At 41.5% G+C, this 22,755-nt stretch overlaps 1 protein-coding gene across 1 annotated transcript; it reads left to right on the top strand.

Moving 5' to 3' along the window:
* The first annotated feature begins 258 nt into the window (after positions 1-258).
* Positions 259-11,290, top strand: znf296 (zinc finger protein 296). The gene is made up of 3 exons (XM_030153074.1): positions 259-537; positions 3,758-4,108; positions 8,271-11,290. Exons 1-3 carry the CDS (start codon positions 486-488, stop codon positions 10,022-10,024), a joined length of 2,157 nt encoding a protein of 718 aa, XP_030008934.1. The 5' UTR covers positions 259-485; the 3' UTR covers positions 10,025-11,290.
* Positions 11,291-22,755: the final 11,465 nt, after the last annotated feature.

The raw sequence follows: 22,755 nt of genomic DNA, 5'->3' as shown, positions 1-22,755 counted from the left end.
TAGATGTTCCAGTGGCTGTAGTTTGGTTTTGAGAACAGCTGTGTAAACCAACCACAGAGACTTCAGAGGAGGAACTGGATCATTTTTATGATGAATCTAAAACCTTCATAGAAACAGACAGTGAAAGCTTGCTTTAAAACCTCTGTGTGTAAAACAGAGGAGTGTGTTACCCGAGGAGGGCGGGGTCAGGGTCGCAGGAGCGGAGCGGGGCGGGCGCTTCCTTCGGTCGCCCATGCCCCCCTCTGCCCTCCACTTCGCTGCGGGGGAAGAAGCGTGAACTTGAACGCTGCCTTCACTGCTCAGTGCGAGTCCAGGCACAGTCCGGCTAGTCTCAGATCAGCCTGTTCCCGCAGCCCAGGTTTCGGCCAACTTATCAGAGGGAAAACAAGTGGACGGATTTAGCTTCAGGAGGTTTTTCTGTTTCTGGTGTATTTGTTGCGCTGTTTGGGACCCAGAACGGTGCCAAACGCGGAACGATCGACGCGATGTCCAGGCGCAAACTTGGAAGCCGACCGCAGCACCTGAGTGCAATTCAAGGTAAGGAAGGAAGGGAGGGCAGGATGTGTGGGCTCTAACTGTGACGTTTGTCAGATTGGAATGAAATAAACTGAGGCCACAGTTTGGATTTTTGGACATTTTACGCACATGTTTTGGACGCGCATTCTCACCGGTCACGACTGATGTTGTGGAAATTATGTATGAACCTCACCTTGTTTTGAGCTTCAAAACGCCTTGGTTCTTTCAAAGTGTATTTTAACCTTTTCTGTAGCTTTTTGGGTTTATTCTGACTGAACATGTCCCAGTTTTGATCTCATATGTCGGCTCTGTTGTTTGTCCTGATGCGTACTGCTGCCGTGGTTTTCACAGAGGACGGACCGGTTTACAGGCACGCTGCTTTCAAAGGCTACAGGTCCGAACATGATGATTAATATTTCCAGGTTAGGCGGTGATCGAGTTTCTCGTTTGGCCTCTGGCTTCTTCGGGACAGTTTCACCTGAGTACATGGAAGAGCTGGAACACCTGTGTAGAGGCGAGAGGTGGATCTAGGCGGAGTCATGTCATTACGCAGTGCTTTTTAACACTTTTCCGGAGTAAATAATGCTCCAATTAATATGAATATTAAACATTATGAGGTTGGTTTTACGTGCAGATTGTTGAATCATTTGGAAAGCGATGCTGCTCATAGAGAAAGAAATGCACCGTTTGAAAGGAAATGAGAGAAACTTCAACAGCGGTTTGTTTAGTACAGTTCTCTATAGTGGAGACCAGTGGTGCGTGTCTGGTGTGACCACAGGCCCTGACTCAACCCAGTGTGTGTGTGTATGTGTGTGTGTGTGTGTGTGTGTGTGTGTGTGTGCGTGCGTGCGTGACCGCGCCTTACAAGTCTGCACAAACAGCGCAGCCCTGAAACAGGAAAGGTGACATTTTTGACTAACAACTGGCGAGATCCGACTTCAGACTGTACTGTCTGTACCTGTCCTGTATCTTAGCCCGGGCAGGTGGATCCAGTCCAGGCATCAAGGTGTGCCCGTGACCGTGTTGAGCAATAGTCAGTCTACTGACCCCCCCTCCACCCCTCCTCCTCTGCCTCCTCCTTTTCTGAGCCTTACCTGGCCTGAGGTGAGCAACTACCTTGACAAAGTTTACTCAGGCTGGTTTGTGTCCGCAGCTGCAACAACACTCCTCTGCATTTGTTGTTTGCCTTCTCTGCTACATGCATCTCAAACCTGGGATTGTTCAGGTTGGTAACACGAAATCAAATGTCCTGCTCAGTTACACAGGAAAAGACATGCATAGAACCACACTGAACTACCAGCTCATTTCCATCCCTGAGCAGCAGCACACAGCAGTAAATGTAAAATACACTTCCATATCCAAAATACTAGATACAAATAAGATAATATGAGAACATATGAATCCCCTGAACGTTCTATCCATACAGTGAATGAAAAGTCAGGGTGATAGTGATAAAAGTCTGTATCCAAATAATTTTCATAATGAAATCTACATTTTCCTTGCTGTTTGATTCATTCCTTAAATGAAGAATCACTGTTTCTTTCATGTTCTGAGCAAAGTTGTACAAATGTTTACAATGTCGTGAACTGTTTTAGATATTAGCTGAACATCTCTCATCTCTCGAAACATGTTGTATTTACTAAGTACATGTGGTTTCTTACCCAGTGATTGGTTCTGAGAACGTAGAAAAAAACAGTTGGAGACAGAGTACACACAGATATCAGTGCAGTCAGATGCATCACTAATGCTTTGTGAGTGAGTGTCTGTCTGAAGATAACTGTGTTTACTGTATATTTGAGTGTATTACTCATCTTCTTGATATGGTTTTTAACATCTAAGATAAGACCTCAGTGTTTAATTTCCTCTTCACTGTTTATTTTTATGGTTTACATAAATATCTGCCAAGGCCTATTTATATTTGTGTGTGCAACATCTACTTGCTCGTCTTCTGTCCTGTGTGTGATCAGGATTTAAGTTATGTGTACAAAAACACCACCTTATCTCCAACACCTTCAGTCGTTTTTTTTTTTTTTTTAATGGCAATTCACTTCCTGTTGAGAAACTCACGCTGTGCATGCGGCTGTTGGGTAATGGGTGAGTGGAAGGTGGAAGCCGTGGTCATAATGTTGTATTTTTTCATTTTTGTGATGTTTATCGTATTTATTGCAGCTTGACGTTTGTGCTGAGTATGGGACCTTTGCACATCAAGCCAACCTCCTCTGTCAGCGTGAGCTGAAGTGTTTTGGGTTAGTTAAAGGAAGTGGTCAGTGTTGGCTGAGCAGACTGTCCTCATTGCCTTACAGTGGGTAACAGAGTTTACAACTGAAAGTAGCACTTTGTAAAACCATACATGTTTGTTGCATTGCTGAGCTCTAATAACATTTGTGCTACTTTATGTTTAGCTTTTTTATGTCCACTTTGGCCAAGACAAAATGGTGGTCTTAAGATAACTAAATGAGACAAATAGTAACAAAAACAACAAAATATTAACAATGAACATTTTTGGCTTGCACATACAGTTGATAGTGTTGTTTTGACATGTCTGGGTCAGGAGGCATGGATGAGCTTTTCATATTTTGTAATATTTAAATTGTTGCTCTAGTCTTATTCTGCAAACCCTGGATACATGGTATCATTTAAACATTTCTGGATCAAAAAGCCTTCAACTTTTCTAGACATGTGTATGAAATTAATTGAATTAACTGAGGTTTTGCTCTCTGAAAATTGTATAGAGTACCTAAATTACACAATTTAGATTATTCCCCCGAAGAAATCAGAATGCAACTAATCTGATTGTCGCGTTATATTAATTGTAAATTTGTTTTTCCAGTTTATATGGCTTACAGAGTATTTTTGGGTCATGTTTTGTTTTCAGCTTGAAAATCATCCATAACATTGAAAAAATACCTTTGCTCATATCCCCCTAGCTTCAGTGAAGCTGAAACTCTGGTCTTGGGTGGGTTTTGTAAACCTGGTGTCTCTATTGCAGAGGCAAAATAGTTCCTCTGATGACACTGGTTAAAACACCGTGAGATATCAATGTCATATCAATATAGGGTTGATATGAGACATAGAGTATTTTTGGTTCAGAAAAACAAATTACATGTATCAGTGTTTCACAAAAATGTGCAATGGTAAAAACTTTTCTGGCAGCTGAAAAATGTTATTTCTTATAATATTCCGACTGTACATTATTATTATTATTTCCCCTGACCATCTCTTATCTGTCATTATTTGTCAGATGTCACTGAGCCGGTGGACTTCAGTGGCTCATCAGATCAGCAGCCTGCCCCTCCAGCACTTGTAGCCTCCGATGAGGGCAGTGACCTGCTGACCTGTGGCCAGTGCAGCCAGGCCTTCCCTCTGGCCCACATCCTGGCCTTCATCCAACACAAACAGGGAGGCTGCCGGTCCCGAAACCAGGCCTCCAACACCAGAGCCGCGCCTCCCTCACCTGCCAACCGAGCACAGCAGCGCATCGCCAACACCGAGCTTGAGCCGGGATTCATCGAGCTGAGGAGAGGGGCGGCCCGGGACAGAGCCTGGGGGGAGGAGCCTGGTTTGAAGGTGAAGGCGGAGTCTCACAAAACAGGTGAGTGCTTGAAGAGGAAGCAGAGGAGGACAGGTTGCTAATTAGTGGCTCTGTTTTTTGTTTTGTTTTATTTTTTTTGTTAACCGCCCGACTCTTTTAACAACTGTTCCCCCTCCCTCCCTCACGAGTCCAGCTCATTAGCTAGCCGTTGCCATTAGCAGACCTGCATGAGTTAGTGACGCACAGGCTAATTGTGTGGAAAGGATAGGCATCAGGAGCGTTCTGAGGGCCTCCAGGGTCCCTGAGGGCTCCACGCTGAGCACCTGAGCTCCAGTGGCTCCTGCCATCTCCCTGGCTGTCAGTCTCTGAGGTGAAATGGCCAGGTAAACATGTTTCTCCCATACTGTCATCCACCACAGTCCTGGACCAACACCACCTCAAAACTGAAGATAGGAGAGGGGTGTGTCAGTGCTCCAAGTGCTGTCCAGTTAATTTTGGAGAATGGTGTGATGTCTGTAGCCGTGTACTGCAATATGAAATGGTCAGAAACAGAGATGTGAGGCTGTTGGTGCAACACTCATCACAGTCATGACACTGTAATGGAGGATGTTGCATCATGTGCAGCTCCTCTGCCATCTCCCACTGTTCTGCCCAGGGCCAAGTCACCTGAGCTCTTGGGAATCTCTTCTTTCCTCCTTCATTTTAGTCACACTGCCCATCTTTTTCTTGCTCTTCATCTTCTTGTTTGTATATATTTGTCCTAATTGGCCCCTCTCTTCATGTTCTGCTTAGATTTCAGCCTGCAGTCAAGTGTATCAGATATTACACATGATTTTCCTAAAGGTCTTATCCCTTCACGCCTCTTCCAAAGCATTTTTTAGAGGTTGAGAGTGAAAATGGACTGCAGACTTCGCAATAGTCGTCACGGTGGGGGTCAAGCCCATCAAATCTCAATCAGTAATTCATGAATTCTCATTAAAATCCATTTTAGCAAATTTCATGTCTGTTGGCCAGCAATGGAAAAGAGGTTTTGTGTTTCCCCTGCAAAGGTCAAACATATCTGAGGGTCACACTGTTATCTGCCAAATGCAAAGCAAGGGGATGTTTAAATGGATGTTGCAAATGGACAGAGTGTCTTGCTTCACACTCAGAGTAGGTATGAGTGCCCCTTAGCACATTTTGAAACTCGAACACGTTAGCAGTTCCTTCCTTTGTGTAACGCTCAGGGGACTGGAGCGTGCACCATTTCCGTTTGTCCACAACCTGCTCTTGTTTTTCTTTTTCAGTCTGTTTTTCCTGTTCGCTCATTCTGTCTCTCACTCAGAATCCATGGTCATTTAGTGCTAGCAGGATTATACAACTAACCTGCACACGTGCCCAGTGCAAGGGGAAAGAGCATGACAGCTTCTGAATTATGTAAAAGTGGATAAGTTTGGATTAAAGTTTCATCAGCAAATGTAGGCTGCATTTGGTTCAAGTTTTACTTCTTGATTGTAATTTTACCCTGCTTTTAGTGTCTTTATCTCCTCAGATTTTATGAGTTGTGACACTAGTTCCTGCATGTTAAAGTGGTTACGGAGAGCTTTAATTGGACAACTCGCAGCCTTGAAGTAATAGGAAGTTGTGTTTTTACTTGAGTGGCTGTGACTGTGGGAGGGAAACTGAACATCTGAAGCTGCTGAGATGACTGAAAGTGAAAGAGCAGTTATCCCACAACAGACAGGTCCTCAGTCTATTTTCTGTATTTGAGAAACGGCGAGGACGAAGGAGAAAGGGGGTTGAGTGGGATGGATTACTGAAGAGCCGCGTGCATCTGTCTCATTTCTTTTTATTTATTCTCCTTGTTTGTTTTTTTTCATCATCTCCAACAACCCCCCCCCACACACATTTCTTCCCCCCATCTTCAACACACTTTCGCTTTGCCCTCTTTCAATTTCTCGCCCCCCCTCCCCTCTCTTTTCTCCTCCCCCCGTCTCCCAAGGGAAAAGAGATTCTGCCTGCTGCTCGTTAGTGCTCCCAGCCAATCTGCATTTTTAATTAGTAGTTATTGCTTCTGCTTAATATTCAAGTGCTACCCCGGGCCAAATGGGAATCCTTACAAAAAAAAAGGGGAAAAAAAAAACGCTAGCAAGAGGGGAGAGAGAGCGAAAGAGAAACCGGCTGGGTATTGTGTTTCACTCCAGGACCCTGAGACAAAAGCCCCCCCTTCAGGGAAAGATTTGGAGGGTTTGGGGGCGGAGGGGTGAGGAGAGCCGGGGTTGGAGGATGGGTCTCAAGTACAATCCAAAGGGGTGACATATTTTTGTGATGTCTCTTGGCCCCCCGAACTACATTATAATCTTTTTATCTCATTTTCTTTTTATCTCCTGAGCCCTGACCTACCTATCTTTTTTTTTTTTTTTTCCTGCTCTTACTCTTCACCCTATTTTTAAAAGAAGTATCTCAACTTCTCCTGGGTTTCTCCTTAGGCTAGGTTAAAGGACATGAACACCATAGCTCTTCTCGTCTCCAGACAGAGGGAGGGCGGGAGAGGGAAAAGAGAGAAAGAAACAGTTGCTCTCTTTTTCATCTTTATTCTCCTCCCCCCTCCAGTAAAATACAGAAGGATTTGACTTGAGGAAACATGAAAGAGGCTTATACCAGAGTCGGCTTTGAACCTCTCCAAAAAAGAAGAAGGGAAAAAAAAGAACTGTTTTCCCCCTCAATTTGGGGATCTTCTTTCCAATTTTGATTTATGCAGAAAGGCCTCATTTGTCAAGCAGGCTGAGTCAGTGCCTCATTTGCATAAAGTGTTCGTTTTCTACGTTCTGCTAATTAGCAATTTGCAGCTTAATTGGAGAGTGGCTCTCGGTTAGGAGACAAAGCTATCCACATATAAAAATATCTCCAGATGTACTTTAGTGACATGACTCTCCTTTGTGTTGGCCTTTCAACACACAGACCCATCTCTTTATTTTGAGTTGACTCTTGTAACTTTTTGTACATTTACTTTTCTCTTATTTTGCTTTTTCTTTTTAATATCTGCATCCTCTGGCCTTTCACTCCACCCTTAATTCAATACTTGAATCCGTGATCTTTCTGCACTATTCTCCCATTAGATTCTTCCTGAATCATACAGTTTATCAAGACATGGGTTTGGATAAAATGCTGATACAGGAATACATTGCATCATACGAAATTGCACTGTTGCCAGAAATCAGTATTTTCATTAAAACATGCAGGTGCTCCAGACCGGATCCCATGCCAGTTTGACTTCCTGTGGCTTGGAATGACAGACATCAACATGAAATTACACTGAGCAAAAATATAAATGCACCATGTGACACTTTAAATTTTAATAGCATTAGGTGTTGCACAATATATTTAATCACACACAATTTATTTTGTTGATCAGTATGGTACAGATTACTGTCCATTAGAATGTGATAGTGGCGTCTGGCATCCAGGGACAGTCATGTGGACACGGTGGGGGCCAGTTGAAAGAAATCACAACTCCATATCTTGTGTGTCCACCACTGGATTCCCGTAGAGCAACACATTGTCTTCTCATCGAGTTGACGGTCTTGTCAATTTTGGCCCGTGGAATGCTATTCTACTCCTCTTTGAGGGCTACACGGAGCTATGGGATGTTATCCAGAACCATTCCCACATGATTTGTGACATCTGAGGAAATGTGACATTTTGAGGTCTCCTCTTATTGTCCCCAGTATAAGGAAGGCCTGAATACTGTTAATGCTGTTTGAGCAGTATCTGGACTTGCCACAGCTGTGTTGTGGGTGGAATCACTGGATCACTGAGCAAGTGCTCACTTGCAGAGATGGACACAAAGTTTGTTTACAAATCAAGAGAATTAACCATGTTTTACAATTATCAGACGTCATGAGCTCATTTTGGGCTGTGCATCTCGTGTTATACAAGTATTGTACATGTTGCAATTACATTTTTATATTTTTGCTCAGTGTACATTCTGTATGTTCGTGTGTTAAGAATTCAGCTAGATTCTTTGCTGTGATAATATTTTCCTCTTCAGTTGCACAGACATCATGGTATGAAGTATTGTAGAATTGCTGTATTGAGATATCATCTGTATCGTGGGGCGAACATATGAGTTATTCTGTTATTCCCACCTCTGATGATCACATTTCTGAAGGCTGTATTCCATCTGTATTTAAAGTCATTCATCAACATTGCTAAATCCACATTTCCCATCTTTGTGTTACAGCGCCTGAGGAGCCGTCCTATTTCACCTGCCAGCAGTGTGAAGGTGTGTTTCCATCAGCGTGGGCAGTCCTGCAGCATGCTCAGCACACACATTCCTTCAGCATCTACCAAGAGGATGAGGATGAGGACACCGACATGAGATCAGGAAGAGGAGAAATCAAAGAGCATAAACCAGCCACTGCCACACTGGACCCACGCCACTTGAGCCAAGCACTTGCCTCTGCCTTTCAACCCTCTGCTCTGCGCCTCAGTCGCTCCCGTCAGACGCATACCACCTCCACATCATCTTCTAGTAATACGAAGGCTCTGAACTTTTCAATCAGGCTCAGGGAACTGGCAGAGGGCAGTAATACCACAAGCAGCTCCACTGGAGGCCTGGTGCTGTCTCCGTCCTCCTCCCCACCTGCTGCTTCTCCTTTTCCCCAGACCAGTGCCAATCAAGCGTACTTCCAGTGTGAGCTATGTGACCAGAACTTCCAGTCCTTACGCGCCTTGTCTGCCCACCGCCGGACTCACACCTGCGAGAAGCCCTATCACTGTGGAGTGTGTGGGCAGGCCTTTTCCCAGAGTGGCCAGCTGGCTCGTCATATACGGAGCCATCACAGGGAAGCTGGAGGTGGAGGAAGTGGATACGAATCAATGGAGATGGTCGTCATGGAGGAGGACGTAGGGAGGCAGGGGGTGAGAGGGAGATTTCAAATGCAGCCAGCTGGAATCACTGGAAAAGCAGCCAACGTGAGATCTCAGGGTCCTTCTGAGCTGGACCTCACCCTGCCCAAACACCCCTCCATCGCTTCAGGCCTGATGCTGCTGACCTCACAGGTTAGACCGCCAGACAGGGAGCTGCTGAGGCTGTACCAGCGCCAGGGAGAGGGAGGGGAGGAGGAGGTAGAGGGACAAGTGGAGCCCAGGCACACCTCACCATGTGCCAGCCCCTCTGAAGGCTCACTGGAGAGTGGAGAAACAGGGGGCAGCGGCGAGAGCGGCATTGCTAGTGGAAACTGCACACCCAAAAGGCCAGAGATAGGAGTGCGAGGGGTTGGAGAGTGGGAGAGCGAAAGAGGGGAGATGATAGAGAGAGAGAAAGAGTGGACCACAGCCAAAGTCAGCGAGGCAGTGCAGGAGTGGCAGAGAGAAAACGAGAGGCGGAGTACAGGAGGAGGTGTTATTGCAGGACACAACAATAACAACACCACTGCCAGCACAGGTGGCAAAAAGAAAAAAGACGAGGCCTGTGAGTTCTGTGGTAAACAGTTCCGCAACAGCAGTAACCTGACCGTGCACCGCCGCAGCCACACAGGCGAGCGACCATATCGTTGTGGCCTCTGTAACTACGCTTGTGCCCAGAGTTCAAAGTTAACACGCCACATGAAGACCCACGGTGCTCAAGGCTCCAAAGCTCCTTTTCTTTGCCAGTTGTGTGCAGTGCCTTTCACTGTCTATGCCACTTTAGAGAAACACCTGAAGAAAGTGCATGGCCTGAGTCATGCTAGTGTGGGCACTTACGCACAGGCCAGCGCCGCTGATACTTTGGCTGCCATAAAAGCTGAAGAAGAAGCAGTAGTGGTGAAAATGGAGGAGGATGAGGCCAGTTTGGATCAGATGGAAATGGAGGGCAAGACACAGAGTGACGTGGGCAAAGGCATGGAGGTGGATGAAGGACAGAACCTGGAGGGGTTTGTGGAGAACCAAAGGAGTTCAGCTGCAGTGGAGTGCAGTGCAGAAACAGGCTTGGCTTTGACCTCTGCACCCTAAGACAAGTTGCCATCCCCAAACATAACATTAAAATAGCACTGTATAGAATTGAAATTCCCATCGTTGAACTGACAGGCACATTAACCTGGACTCTAGTTAAAAGAAGAAGCTGTAGAAAGTAGCAAGCAGTCTTGCACTGTTGCCCCCCTGTTTCCCCATTCTACCCCACACTGAGGCACACAGCAGCCTGCCACACTGTTCATGATTGTATGCAAAGCTGCTGGTTGAAACTAAGTGCCTACAGTTCTTTAGACCACAGACAAAAACAAGGCCATGACATTCAGCAGGGAGATTACCAGAGCTCTTGAACAGGAAGTGAACTGCCACAGTCCACACCGACGCAGGAAACTGATCACCATGTTGCAGTGCAGGATGCAAAAGACGAACGATTTATCTCTCTGGTGACCCACTGGACAGGTGGGGACAGAAATAAACTTTCAGATAATACAGAGAACAGATTATATAAAATGAAAAGCCTAGCAATAGAATCATGTTAATATATTTTCCCCATCAGCAGACCTTTTATATGAGAGGTCATTTAATGTAGTGCTGCATAGCGTTGCTGGTTTCCTTTTGAGAAGACCTTTTAAAGACTAAAGTTGTTTGAAGAGACACAGGGGTGAAATGAATCCAAACACTGTCTGCCTGCAGATTCTCAGACTTCTTTTTAAAGGCGCTTGGTTGTCACAACACTTGTCACTTAACATAATGTTTACAGGGCTCATGGGGCCAAGCGAGGCTGTGCTCCTGACTTTGTGACAGTATGTACAGATGATTTTCTGTTGTTTAGTTCATTTCCTTATTTTATAAATGTGAATATGGAGACTTTAAAGTCATGTCTACTGATATTTTCCATGGTTAGTTTCTATGCATAAAGAAAACTGCAGTTTTACTTGCAGTACATGTAAAACGGGTGTGTATTAATTTTTCTCTACTTGTACTTTATGTGACGGTTATTTCTTTTTTTCCATTGTTTACATTTGTGAAGTGCCGGACCGCTCAAAGCTCATGCATGTTTTGCAGCCATAAAAAAAGTACTGCTGTTTTTGTTTTTTTTGTTTTTTGTTTTTTGTTTTACATTTTCTTGATTGATTTTCTCCTTGTTTATGGATGCTGCATGTAAAAGTCTGTTTGACTGCTGATCTACAGGGTTGGGAGGTATTGTCATAGCTAGTTGATTGGTGGTGTTTTGTGGAAAGCCACCAAGCAAGCACTTGGTTGAGTGAGTTGTGTGAATGTTTTTGTGTGTGTACATATAGAAAAAGACAGTTCTCTGGTGACACTTCTCTTGAGCCCTTTGTCCTCTGATTTTCTGTCCAGAGCATGACTGAAGTCGTGCATCTGAAGCATTGCCATATGGTAACAGTTTAAGTTCACTCGCTGTAGTTATGCATGAGTACTGCTGTACATCTTCAGAAAAATCTGTTCATTTGACAAAAATACCAGGACAGAGTTGTCAAGTTGTTGTGTTACCAACTGTGTTGTGACTACTGTGATGACTTTGTGTTGCCGGATCTCTACTTTTATTCAAGTCAGGGACGATTCTGAGGAACAACAAATACTTGCGTGTGCTGTGTAAAACTGAATTATGGGTGAGTAATTGTTCAGGGATAATATTTTGTACATAGATTAATATTCTCGCTGTTGAATTCCTTATTATTATTGTTATTATTATTATTATTATTATCACCTGCCTGTCACTGTTACTTGCCCTTCACTTTTCCAAGCATTGCTGGTCGTCTTTTTCCTTCACACTGAACACTGGCTATTGTGACGCTGTACCGCTCTGCTGTCTTTTTAAACTTGACACAGTTTTGTAATTGACATTGTCATGAGGAACCTCAATAAAGAATTGAGGTGAAATCATTTGCATTGTTGTGTTTTTTCAGCTCTTCTTCATATCTCTTTCTTCTTTTCGTTGCTTTTTTTTCCATTTCATGTTTATTTATTTTGCCTTATTCTGGCCTGCAGACTGGGACCCACAACAAAGCATTTGAAACTATTTTTAAGTATCTTTCTCACCAGGATGTTGTCTTAGTCAGAGTGGGTCGTTCCTCTGAGGACCACAGTCAGCGCTGAGTTATTAATTTTTAATGTGAATGTTTGGATTAGGGACCCTCATTCCTTGTTTACATCCTTGTGATGTTACTGTCTTTGTCTAGAAACTGTAATATAATTTCAGTGGTGTGTGTGTGTGTGTGTGTGTGTGTGTGTGTGTGTGTGTGTGTGTGTGTGTGTGTGTGTGTGTGTGTGTGTGTGTGTGTGTGTGTGGTGTGTGTGTGTGTGTGTGTGTGTGTGATCAGAGCTGGTGTCAGTCATTCTGATGCTTTGTCATCCTGCAGGTTGAGAGTCGGGTACAGAGAGCTATGATGGGACACGGGCAACACAGATTTCTCAGGATACTAAATTGAGGAGGGGGCAGTTTGGTTATTGTTTGTGGGCACGTTAGGAGGCAGGGCAGGGTGGGTGGGGAGTGTCAAGGGGTTGGGATAATTGCTGACTCCATTTTAAGGGCATAAAAACCTCTGCACCAGCATATCTGGCCTTAACCCCACCCCCCCTCACCCTCCTGATGAAAATGAAGTTCTATGATCCCTCTAGCTCATTAACAGCAGGTCTTTTAATGAGCTTTCAACAGGGTGGGGGCTGGGTAGATGAAGAGGAGGGGAGGTGGTGGTGGGGGTTATTGCACCAGATGCACACACACCCACTCGTACCAATTACCATTGTGTTATGGCGAATAAGGAGGAAGTGCAGACAGACGCCATCGCCAGGCCCCTCACCTCCACATGAGTCTGTTTGTCGGTTTCCCTCCGCAGAGACAAAGTAGGAGGGAGGGAGGACAGTCCAGGTGACAGGTAACATCCTCTGTCTCTCCCCTCTGGTAGCTCTGCCCTCCCTGTCTGTTGGACGCCACAGTGAGCGCCATTTGGTGCTCGTAAGAACCCAATTATGTCAGGTAAGATGATACACAGCAGAACAGAACACAGTAGCCCCTAAAGCAAGTGGATATCTTTTCCTCGTTCTCGAGTGCCCTTTGTCTTGCCCTTTGTCTTCATGTGGTCCACACCTCTCTACTGTACAGGCCAGAGCCTGAACCTGAACCATCCAATCATAACATCAAGATTTTATCAAGGTGTCTTGTGGCTGAAGCTCTGTATTTTCTGACCAGTGGTTGTGTTTAGGAAAATGCAGGACACAACTGAGGCCTTTATCACATGCTATTTGCAACTTAAGTGTATAGACATGCATCTTAACTGAGAGCTTCATAGGTTTTATAGCATCTTTTTCCCTAAACAGCTACAGTACAGTGAATTGTCTGTGTAAGTTCAACTGGTACGGAAACATGAACAGACATCTAAGAAACTGAAACGTAGACATTACACTGAGGTGAATTTTGAGGATTCACAGGGTCTTTATGAATGAAACAAAAAGAAAAAAACAATGACTGCATCTTCTGGGTCATCTACACTTCAGTCAGATACTGTACCATATATCAGTTTCAGGACATGTATTGTCATTAATGAACTCGATTAAATCACCAAGTAAAATCAGGTTCTTCCACTTCAGGCCATTTCATTCTAAAGAATCTGGGAAACCTCCATTAAGATTTTCAGGAGTGAATGATGAGCAGACTATATTCCAAAGATCCTTCTCAAAAACATGCTAAAACGTGTTTAAATCTCTTAACTGATGGAGAACGCCATGTAGACTCATGTCAGAGTGATGGGTACTACTTGACATAACTCACAGTGCTTCAATACTAAACTTCCAAATAAACAGACACTCCTCTCTACAGGATCTGGATCTGCAGCTGCTCCCGCTCGAACCACAGCGAGGGCAGCGTTCATGTAAATGATATCACCAGCACAGACAAGAGTGTTAAACTGGTCTAATTGTTGCTCAACTGTAACTGAGAAACTACTATTGTATCTGTAAAGAAAGTATAGCCATTGGCATAGTTTTGCTATAGGCTCTTGAAATGGACTTTAGAAGATAGCTGGGTTAAATCTGAAACCATAGTGTGAAGTTTTAACTGAGTCTTTGCATTAGTGGCTTAGCTGAATAAGATTTTACATGCACAATAGAACAATGTATGTTAATTCAATAAAAGCAGCCCAGCCTCAGTCAGCTTCAACACTTAAATGTTATCATGTTACTCTTAAAAATCTCCCACTTGACTAGATTTTCATCACATCTCATGATCTTCTTAAGCTCATGGAGATGCAAAGAAAGTGGATCCTTTTGACTTTTCCAGACTGTTTGAGCCTTTAAACTGCTTGTTGCATCTGTAACAATGATATAATACATGATGGCATGATGATACATTGGTAATGGAGGACATATGTTTACATTATACTTACATTATGTGATTTCACAAACTAAAAGTAAGACCCCTCATGAAGTAATTTACAATATTGTTTTGCTATTTTCCCTTTTTAAGGATCTGATTAATCTTCAAATACTCATGGGCCGTTTTGGACTTTGTGGGCATGAATTGCAGGTTTCTGGCAACAATGAAGATTAAATTTAAGATGATTAGCCCACAGAAATGCTCACAACAAAGAGAATGTATGAGCTGTATATTTGCTTTCCTATAGGGAAGGCCTGTGGCCATGAGAGGCTCTCACTTATGCATGAGAAGATTGTGCTTTATCATGTAAAAAGCCAATTAACTGTGAGTTTTAATTACAACTCTTGTGGTATAATGCGAGCAGCCTCCAACCTCTCTACAGTCCCTGTCTTGTTGTCCCCCTCCTCACATGCCACAGTGGGTATATGAGGAGCTGAGTGGGCTCGGGATTAAACCATCAGCAGGGCCGACTGAGACTATGATAACAAGAAAGGGGAAAGATGCATTCGGGAGTGATCAGACAAACCACAGGACTCCCTCTCTGCTCTTTATCCTCGTACAATTCCCACAATCCCACCTTCCCTCGCCCATCCCTCCTCCCGCAATGACCACAAACTGAAACCTGAACCCTGGAATTACCCCCCTCCTCTTTCCCTCCCACTCCCCAAACCTTAACAGTGAGAGTGTGGGAGGACTGAGTGAGAGGTGACACGGTCTCCGGCAGCCATCCGTCAATCCAGAGGCTCTCCTCTGCCATCCAACACCTTCAGATAATGAGAGGAGGGAAAGACAAGGAGGCTTCATTCTTATAGGGGATATATAATGTCGCCGATCAGTGAGGACGAGCTGTGTGGGAGGGGTGTCAGCTCAATTTAGCCTCAGTAAGAAGCAGACAACAACAATTTTAAACGTGTAACTGAAAAACAAAGAGGAGGAAGTTCACTGATTTCTCTTTTTTGTCAGCATGAGTATAACACCAAAACAGGCACAGGCTGTAAACGAGCTCAACCTACAATGTAAGTGTGTTCCCTGAGAATAGAGTTATTATTTATTCTAGCTTTGTTTTTGGAAGATTTCCACAGCAGAAACACAGTTTTTATAGTATGTAATTATAAATCAATTTATGGCTTAGAAAGTAGGCTCATATATCCAAAAATGAAACAGCTGTCGGGTAAAAAAAAAAAAAAAAGGAGAAGAAGCAAAACACCAGGGCAATGTTTAATATGCAATACTGTATAATTCTTGTCTTCTCTGTCACAAAAGCATCATTGTTGTTTTTCTCTGATCTTTATGTGCCAGAATCTGCTCATGAATTCGTCTTTTTGCTGCAAGTCAGTAGTAACAAAAGCCATACCAAAATACACTGTTGCCCATGAATTTGGAATAGAATATTTGTACCTCTTTTTGTGAAATGACTGTGACGATGTGATTTATTCTTGATAGATAATGTGTAAGTGGACCTCAGTATGTAGTCATTGCACCTGATCAAAGTGTATAAATAGGAATAAAATCACTGTAACTGTAATGTACTGTTGCTGAATACTGTGCAATTTTGTACAAATTAAGAATGTATTTTATTATTTTACATTTTTTTGCATATTTTATGGTACTTTTTATATATTCTATTTTATATTTTATTCCTTTATCTTCCTTATGCCACAAAACTGAGAGCTGGGTAAGTGTATTTTGTTCTATCATGTACCACTGATCAAATGACAATAAAGCTGAGCATGAGTAAAAACAGGAATATGTCTGAAAACAAAATTTTCCAAGTTTATGGGCAACAGTGTATATACGTCCGTCATAAACAGACTCTACTTTTGTTTTTCTGCACCTAACCTCCTTCAAGTTGACACAGTCATTAAGCATTCAGTCTGTTCTTTACTTGCCCATCCCACAAAAGTGGCCAGAAAAACTGGATTTGACCACAGCCCTCTCTGGCCGCCCCCTCCACTGTGTAAGGTTAGAAGGTAAGGAGTTCAGTCCTGTGACATGTGAAAATGCTTTCATGTTTGTTCCCCTTCAGGCCTGTGGGCAGGTGAAGTGTCGCTCCAAACTGCCTGAACCAGAGTCTCCACATGTAACAAGCGTCCACTGTCGCTGCTGTTTTGATCTTTTTGTTTGTTTGTTTGTTTTTTTCTCTCTCTCTGTGCTGCTTCAATACGTAAGAGGATATAAATATGTTCTCCATAATGTCCAGATTTAAGGAAAAGTTTGAGCAAGTGTTTTCACCCCATAGTGGACAGAGCAGTCAAGACATGTTTAGGTGTTTCCCTACTTATGTTTCCAACAAATAATCTATATCACAGGTGTCAAACATGCATCCTGGGGGCCAAATCCGGCCAACCAAAGGGTCCAATGCGGATGAATTTGTGAAATGCAAAAATTACACTAAAGATATTAACAGTCCTTTTAGTTCAGATTCTACATTCAGACCAATTCAATCTCAAGTGGGCAGGATTCAGTCAAATACTATCATAATAACATAAAAATAATGACAACTCCAAATGTTGTTCTTTGTAAATGTAAATATTTTCATGTAATTACACCAAAACAAAGCATAATTTTGCCAAAAAATGTGAATAACCTGAACAAATATGAACAACCCGAAATGTCTTAAGAGAAGTAAGTACAATTTGAACAAGATTCTACCTATAACTAAATGTTTTGTGTGTTTGTAGATCCACTGTGATCTGTAAGTTATAATGTACATGTGTAAATGATAAACTGAGGCAGAATATTGTTAAAATTACACTTATTTTTTTCATCTTTTGAAAGGATAGTTTGTAGATGTAAACCTTTTCATGATGTAAATTTACTTTTTTCGCTCTAAAACATAGATAAAAGTTTGGAGTTGACATTATTTATATATTATTATGTTATTATTTTACTGGTTTGGCCCACTGCAGATCAAATTTAGCTGATTGCGGCCCCTGAACTAAAATGAGTTTGACACCCCTGATCTATATGATCAGTGCAACAGTGAAAACCCTTGATATTTTCTGTTATTTAAGGTTTTTAAATGTCAACAATAAATGAGGTCAAGTTTAAACTCTACACTGGCATAAAACCGCCTTTTTAACCCTCAAAGACCTAAACAAAAAGCATCTACTGATATAAAATGTTTAATAACTTTTTAACCACTGATCCTATCAACAAACTGAAATAATTCAGGTAAAATGCAGTATCCCTGCTTTTTAGCACGTGTGTCTTCAGATGGAAACACTGTCATCTTCTCCAACACGGATTCATCAATAAAACCCATGTAATTTGAGGAATGACAGTGGTTGTAGACACTTATTTTTATGTTCAGTTAATGACATACTTAACTGAAAAAAAAACCAACATTTTTTTTCAGTTTTCTCTGTTTTCATATTATAACCTTTGCATTTACTTTAAACTTTTATTATTATTTACATGATCAGTAAATGAAATATAGGAAAATGCATCTTCCCTGGAAAATGCAAAATAATATTATAATGAATGATAGGAAAGGTTAGCTATAGAGAAAGAATTCATTTTGAATTTACCACAGAAATAGTTTAAAATGTAGACCAAGAATCATGCTGAGAACCTTTTACAGAGGCTTAATTAGAACAATAAGAGTATAAAGAGACTTTGTAATCCTACAAAGTTAATTGGGCGTTATAGAGAGGCTATTTTGGCAAATTTACAATGAAAATTTACTCAAAATGTTATACAGTCTGTAATTAAACATATTATTTCATTATTGAGGTCTATGACAAACTATTGGAGTCTCAGATTAGATTAAATAAAATGCAGTTAAATTGAACAAATTGGGAAAATGGGATAAAATGTTACATACTGTGCAAAATTCTTAAGCTACCTTTAGTTTTGTGGCTTTTGAGGGTTGTACTCAGTGTGCATCTTCATTCTAAAATCTCTTAATTAAGACACAAGAAGAGAATGCAGGCATGTACAGTGTTAAACTTATTGAGCCCTAAAACCATTTCTCAGCCTACCAACAGAAAATAAGATTCCCTAAAAGAACAAAATTTTTTTCAATAAAATTGGGTTCAAAAGAAAGGTAATACCTGTGAGATTGATGTAGAAGTGTTAGAATGATTATCAGAGTACATGCAACTAGAACACAACAAAACAAATGAATAGATAATTAAATAAATAAAAATAATAATTTCCAGCTCTGCCTGAAAGAAAAAAGAAAAAATACACAGTACTTGGGATGAATACCACCTAAAAATCGTGGCTGAATGTCCCACAGAGGAGACACAAAAAAATCAGCAGAACTAAGGCAAGGCAAGTTTATTTGTATAGCACATTTCAGCAACAAGGCAGTTCAAGGTGCTTCACACAGGACATTGAAATATGACAGGGAAAAAGAAACCCATTTAAAACATTATAAAAGAAAAATGTAAAAGGCGATTAAAAACAGCAAGTAAGAAAACAACACATAAAATCCAAAAATATAAACACACACACATATTAAAGTAAGAGTTGCAGTGCAGAGTTTCGAAAGAGAATATAAGATTTAAAAAGTAAAAAAGCCTTTTAGTCAAAGGCAGCAGTGAACAGGTGAGTCTTTAACCTGGACTTATAAGAACTCAGACTCTCAGCAGACCTGATATTTTCTGGTAGTTTGTTCCAGATATACGGAGCATAGAAACTGAACGCTGATTCTCCATGTTTAGTTCTGACTTTTGGAACACACAGCAGACCTGCACCAGATGACCTGAGTGGTCTGGATGGTTCATACTGGACTAGAAGGTCTCTGATGTATTTTGGGCCTAAACCATTCAGTGCTTTATATGCTAGTAAGAGAATTTTAAAGTCTATTCTCTGAGAGACAGGGAGCCAGTGTAGAGACCTCAGAACTGAACTGATGTGGTCCACTCTCTTGGTCTTAGTGAGGACTCGAGCAGCAGCATTCTGGATCAGCTGCAGTTGTCTGATAGACTTTTTAGGCAGACCAGAGAAGATACTGTTACAGTAGTCAACTCAACTAAAGATAAATGCATGGACAAGTTTTTCAAGGTCCTGCTGTGACATCAGTCCTTTAATCCTAGAAATGTTCTTGAGGTGATAGTAAGCTGATTTTGTAATTGTTTGTATGTGATTTTTAAAATTTAGGTCTGAATCCGTGACAACACCCAGATACCTGGCCTGGTCTGAGGTTTTTAACTGAAGTGACTGGAGCTGCAAGCTGATTTTAAGACGGTCCTCCTTGGGTCCAAAAACGACTACCTCAGTTTTTTCTCTGTTTAACTGAAGAAAATTATGGCCCATCCATTCAGATATTTGCTCCATGCATTTACCCAGAGCTTGTATGGGGCTATTGTCACCTGGGGACATTGAAATGTAGAGCTGTGTGTCATCTACTAAAGGGTTTCCACAGGTAAAAGTCAGTACTTAGTGCAACCTCCAGTTGGATTTGCATCTTCAACTCTCCTGGTTTGACTTACTGAAAATTTTCTTAAATAACCTTTTGGTATATTAATCCCAGAGTTTTTCTGTATTTGGGCTTTTACCCTTTTCTCCACACAGATATAATGCACTGTATCTTCTTTTTAGGCATATCTTTTGTGAAATTTATCATTTGCATATTATCCTGTGTATTCCAGTTATACATATGTTTGCAGAAAATACCTGCTTATGATCATTATAACCTTACTAAATTACAAAACCTAAAATTGAGATTTTTGCACAGTACTGTACCAATGAAAGTGCATTTATTTTACATTATGATAAAAAATTATGAGCCTCTAAATTTTATCTTGGGTCTAATTACGTCTCCTCTAGCATCTCCTGACCTGTTCAGCGTGATGTGAGAGATGCAGCATAAAATAGTCTGGGACAAAGCCGGTTAAGCAACGGGGGGGAGAGAGAGAGGGGCCCAGAGGCTGCTGGTGCCGGGGTCGTGGGATCAGAGGAGGTCACGGAGGTGTGGGAGTGTCTGCTCAGCCCTCTGACCTTTGTCACTGAGGTTTCTTATAATCCGGGCCTCAAAGAACATACGGACATAATGGAGAGTCTATGAATGGAGTTAAATGGTGACCATTAGGCGGATCTGTGTCGCTATTCTTCTTGTTTGTTTAGTCCGGGTCACTCTCACGTTTTCAGTGAAATCAAGCGTGTGATGGAGGAGCGGCTGGAGAGGCCTGGAGAGAGCGGAGCAGGACATCAGGTTATTGGAGATGGATATCCACCTCCACTTAATGAATGACACAACACAAGGAGACAGACAGGGGAGGATGGGGACGGTAATTGGATGTCCACTTCAGATTATATGGACTCCAATCAGACTTCACAATAGTCTGTTCATGAGGCAGGAGCAGTCTTTTCTAAAACAGACAGCCATGTATAAATGCAGCCCTTATGAATAGTCTATTACACCGGTATTATGCAAGTAAACATCCATGTTAAGATGACCTGCTTTTGGATTTTAACCCATAAAGACCCAAACATCCACCAGCAACCAAAACCATATACTGATATGAACTCTTTAATATCTATCATTCCACAAATCCTATCAATACATGTGATTATTTGGTGTAAAATGCAGTTTGTCATCTTTTCATAGTCATCAGATATGACCCATTTGGACGTTCAGAGGCTCCGTAGTGAACATGGAAACACTGTCATCTTCTACACCCTTGATTCCCCAGTAAAACTCATGGAGTTGGATCAATGACAGTGAATGGAAATGCTTGGTTTATATTCAGTTAATGATATATTTTACTGAAAAGTCACTTTTTCCTCAGTTTTCTCTGTTTTTTTAAATAATAACCCTCAAGTTTAATCTGAGCTTTTATGAACATCTATATGATCAGTACATTAAATATAGGAAAATACCACATTTCCAGATTTTCACTGAAAAAATGCAAAAATACAGTGGATTATTTCATAATAAACAGTGACAAATCACTTAAGAAATGTTAGACAGATAAAAAATAATATTAACAATTTGGGGACTACCACAAAAGTAGCACTGGGTCTTATCTAATGTTGGGCTCCTTGAACTGATCACTCTACACACTATTCACTGTTTAATTACTGACACATTTCACAAACTTCAACTATTAAACATAACAGTGAAGTGATTAAATTTCCTCAAAAATTACATTATTCTTGTTTGGACTCTCCAGCTTTAAGCATTTATAACATCTATCCTCTTATCTTCATTTGTAATCTAGTCATGTACTTTATACGTCTTTTTTGTGTGAATTATTTGTATTATTCTGACTTAGTAGCATCCCCAGAATAAAACATAAAGGAAGGGAAGAATTTGAATTTCAGTATAAGGTTTTTTTTGTTTGGTTGGTTGTGTTTGGTTTTTGTAACATTTGGGGGGTCAACAGAAAGGAAAAAATCATCTGAAATGTCTTAAATGGGTAACCATATTTGGCTATTTGTAAAAGAAAATAAATCTGCATTAGTCTTAGTATTGTTTTTGTGAAAGCCAGCATGGTGCAGCAAATGAGGATGTACCATTGTCATATTTCTGCTGTGTATAGTTTCATCTCTGCTCCACTGTTCCTCAATTTCCCTTTGATATTGAGTCTGTTGCCCTTTAGCACATTTCACATATAACTTTAAAGCATTTTTTCTTTTTTATTTCTCATAAATATAGGAATATTGATCAATACAGTGTAGTTCTCATCATTTAGGAAGGTACATGGAAGTGTCTGGGTCTAGAAGAAGGGATGTGTTTTTGGTTTTATTCTACTGTTGAACAGACATGGAGCTCACCAGGACATTTTCACATGAATTTCCTCTTTGCAGTTGTCATCGGACTTCACAGTGAACTCTATCCTCGAGCATTGTGGTCTTGGTGTACTTTCTGTCATGTTTGTGATGGAGCAGACTGCCCTCTAGCGTCAGTTTTACAGAAGTGAACAAGAGCTGCTGTGAGTTTACTTTCAGGACCCCCTCCATACAAGAGAAATATAGTTGGTTAATCCATCTGTGGATGAACCTAGTAGGCCATTACAGGGGAGGAAATGAAATGTATAAATAGTCTAGATTATTTTTCTTCCATTTCCACATCTCAAACAGGAGTCCCCCCCCCCCCCCCCCCATTTAACCCATAAAAATCCAAACAGCCACTGGTGACCAAAATCATCTACTGATCTAAAATGTTTAAAAACTTCTGAACCACTAATCATATCAATACATATTAATAATTGTTATGAAATGCAGTTTGTCATCTTTTCATGGTCATCAACTATGACCCATTTGGATGTGTAGAGGCTCTGCAGTTACTGTGGAAACACCGTCATCTTCTACAACGTTGATTCACCAGTAAAATCCATGGAGTTTGATAAATGACAGTGGATGGACACACTTGTTTTCATATTGAGTTATTGATATCTTTGTTGAAAAAGTCACTTTTCCTTCA

This window comes from Sphaeramia orbicularis, chromosome 13 (genome assembly GCF_902148855.1).
Source record: "Sphaeramia orbicularis chromosome 13, fSphaOr1.1, whole genome shotgun sequence".
Lineage (NCBI taxonomy): Eukaryota > Metazoa > Chordata > Actinopteri > Kurtiformes > Apogonidae > Sphaeramia > Sphaeramia orbicularis.
The sequence above is the reverse complement of the archived record's forward strand: the minus strand, read 5'-3'. Positions and strand labels throughout refer to the sequence as shown.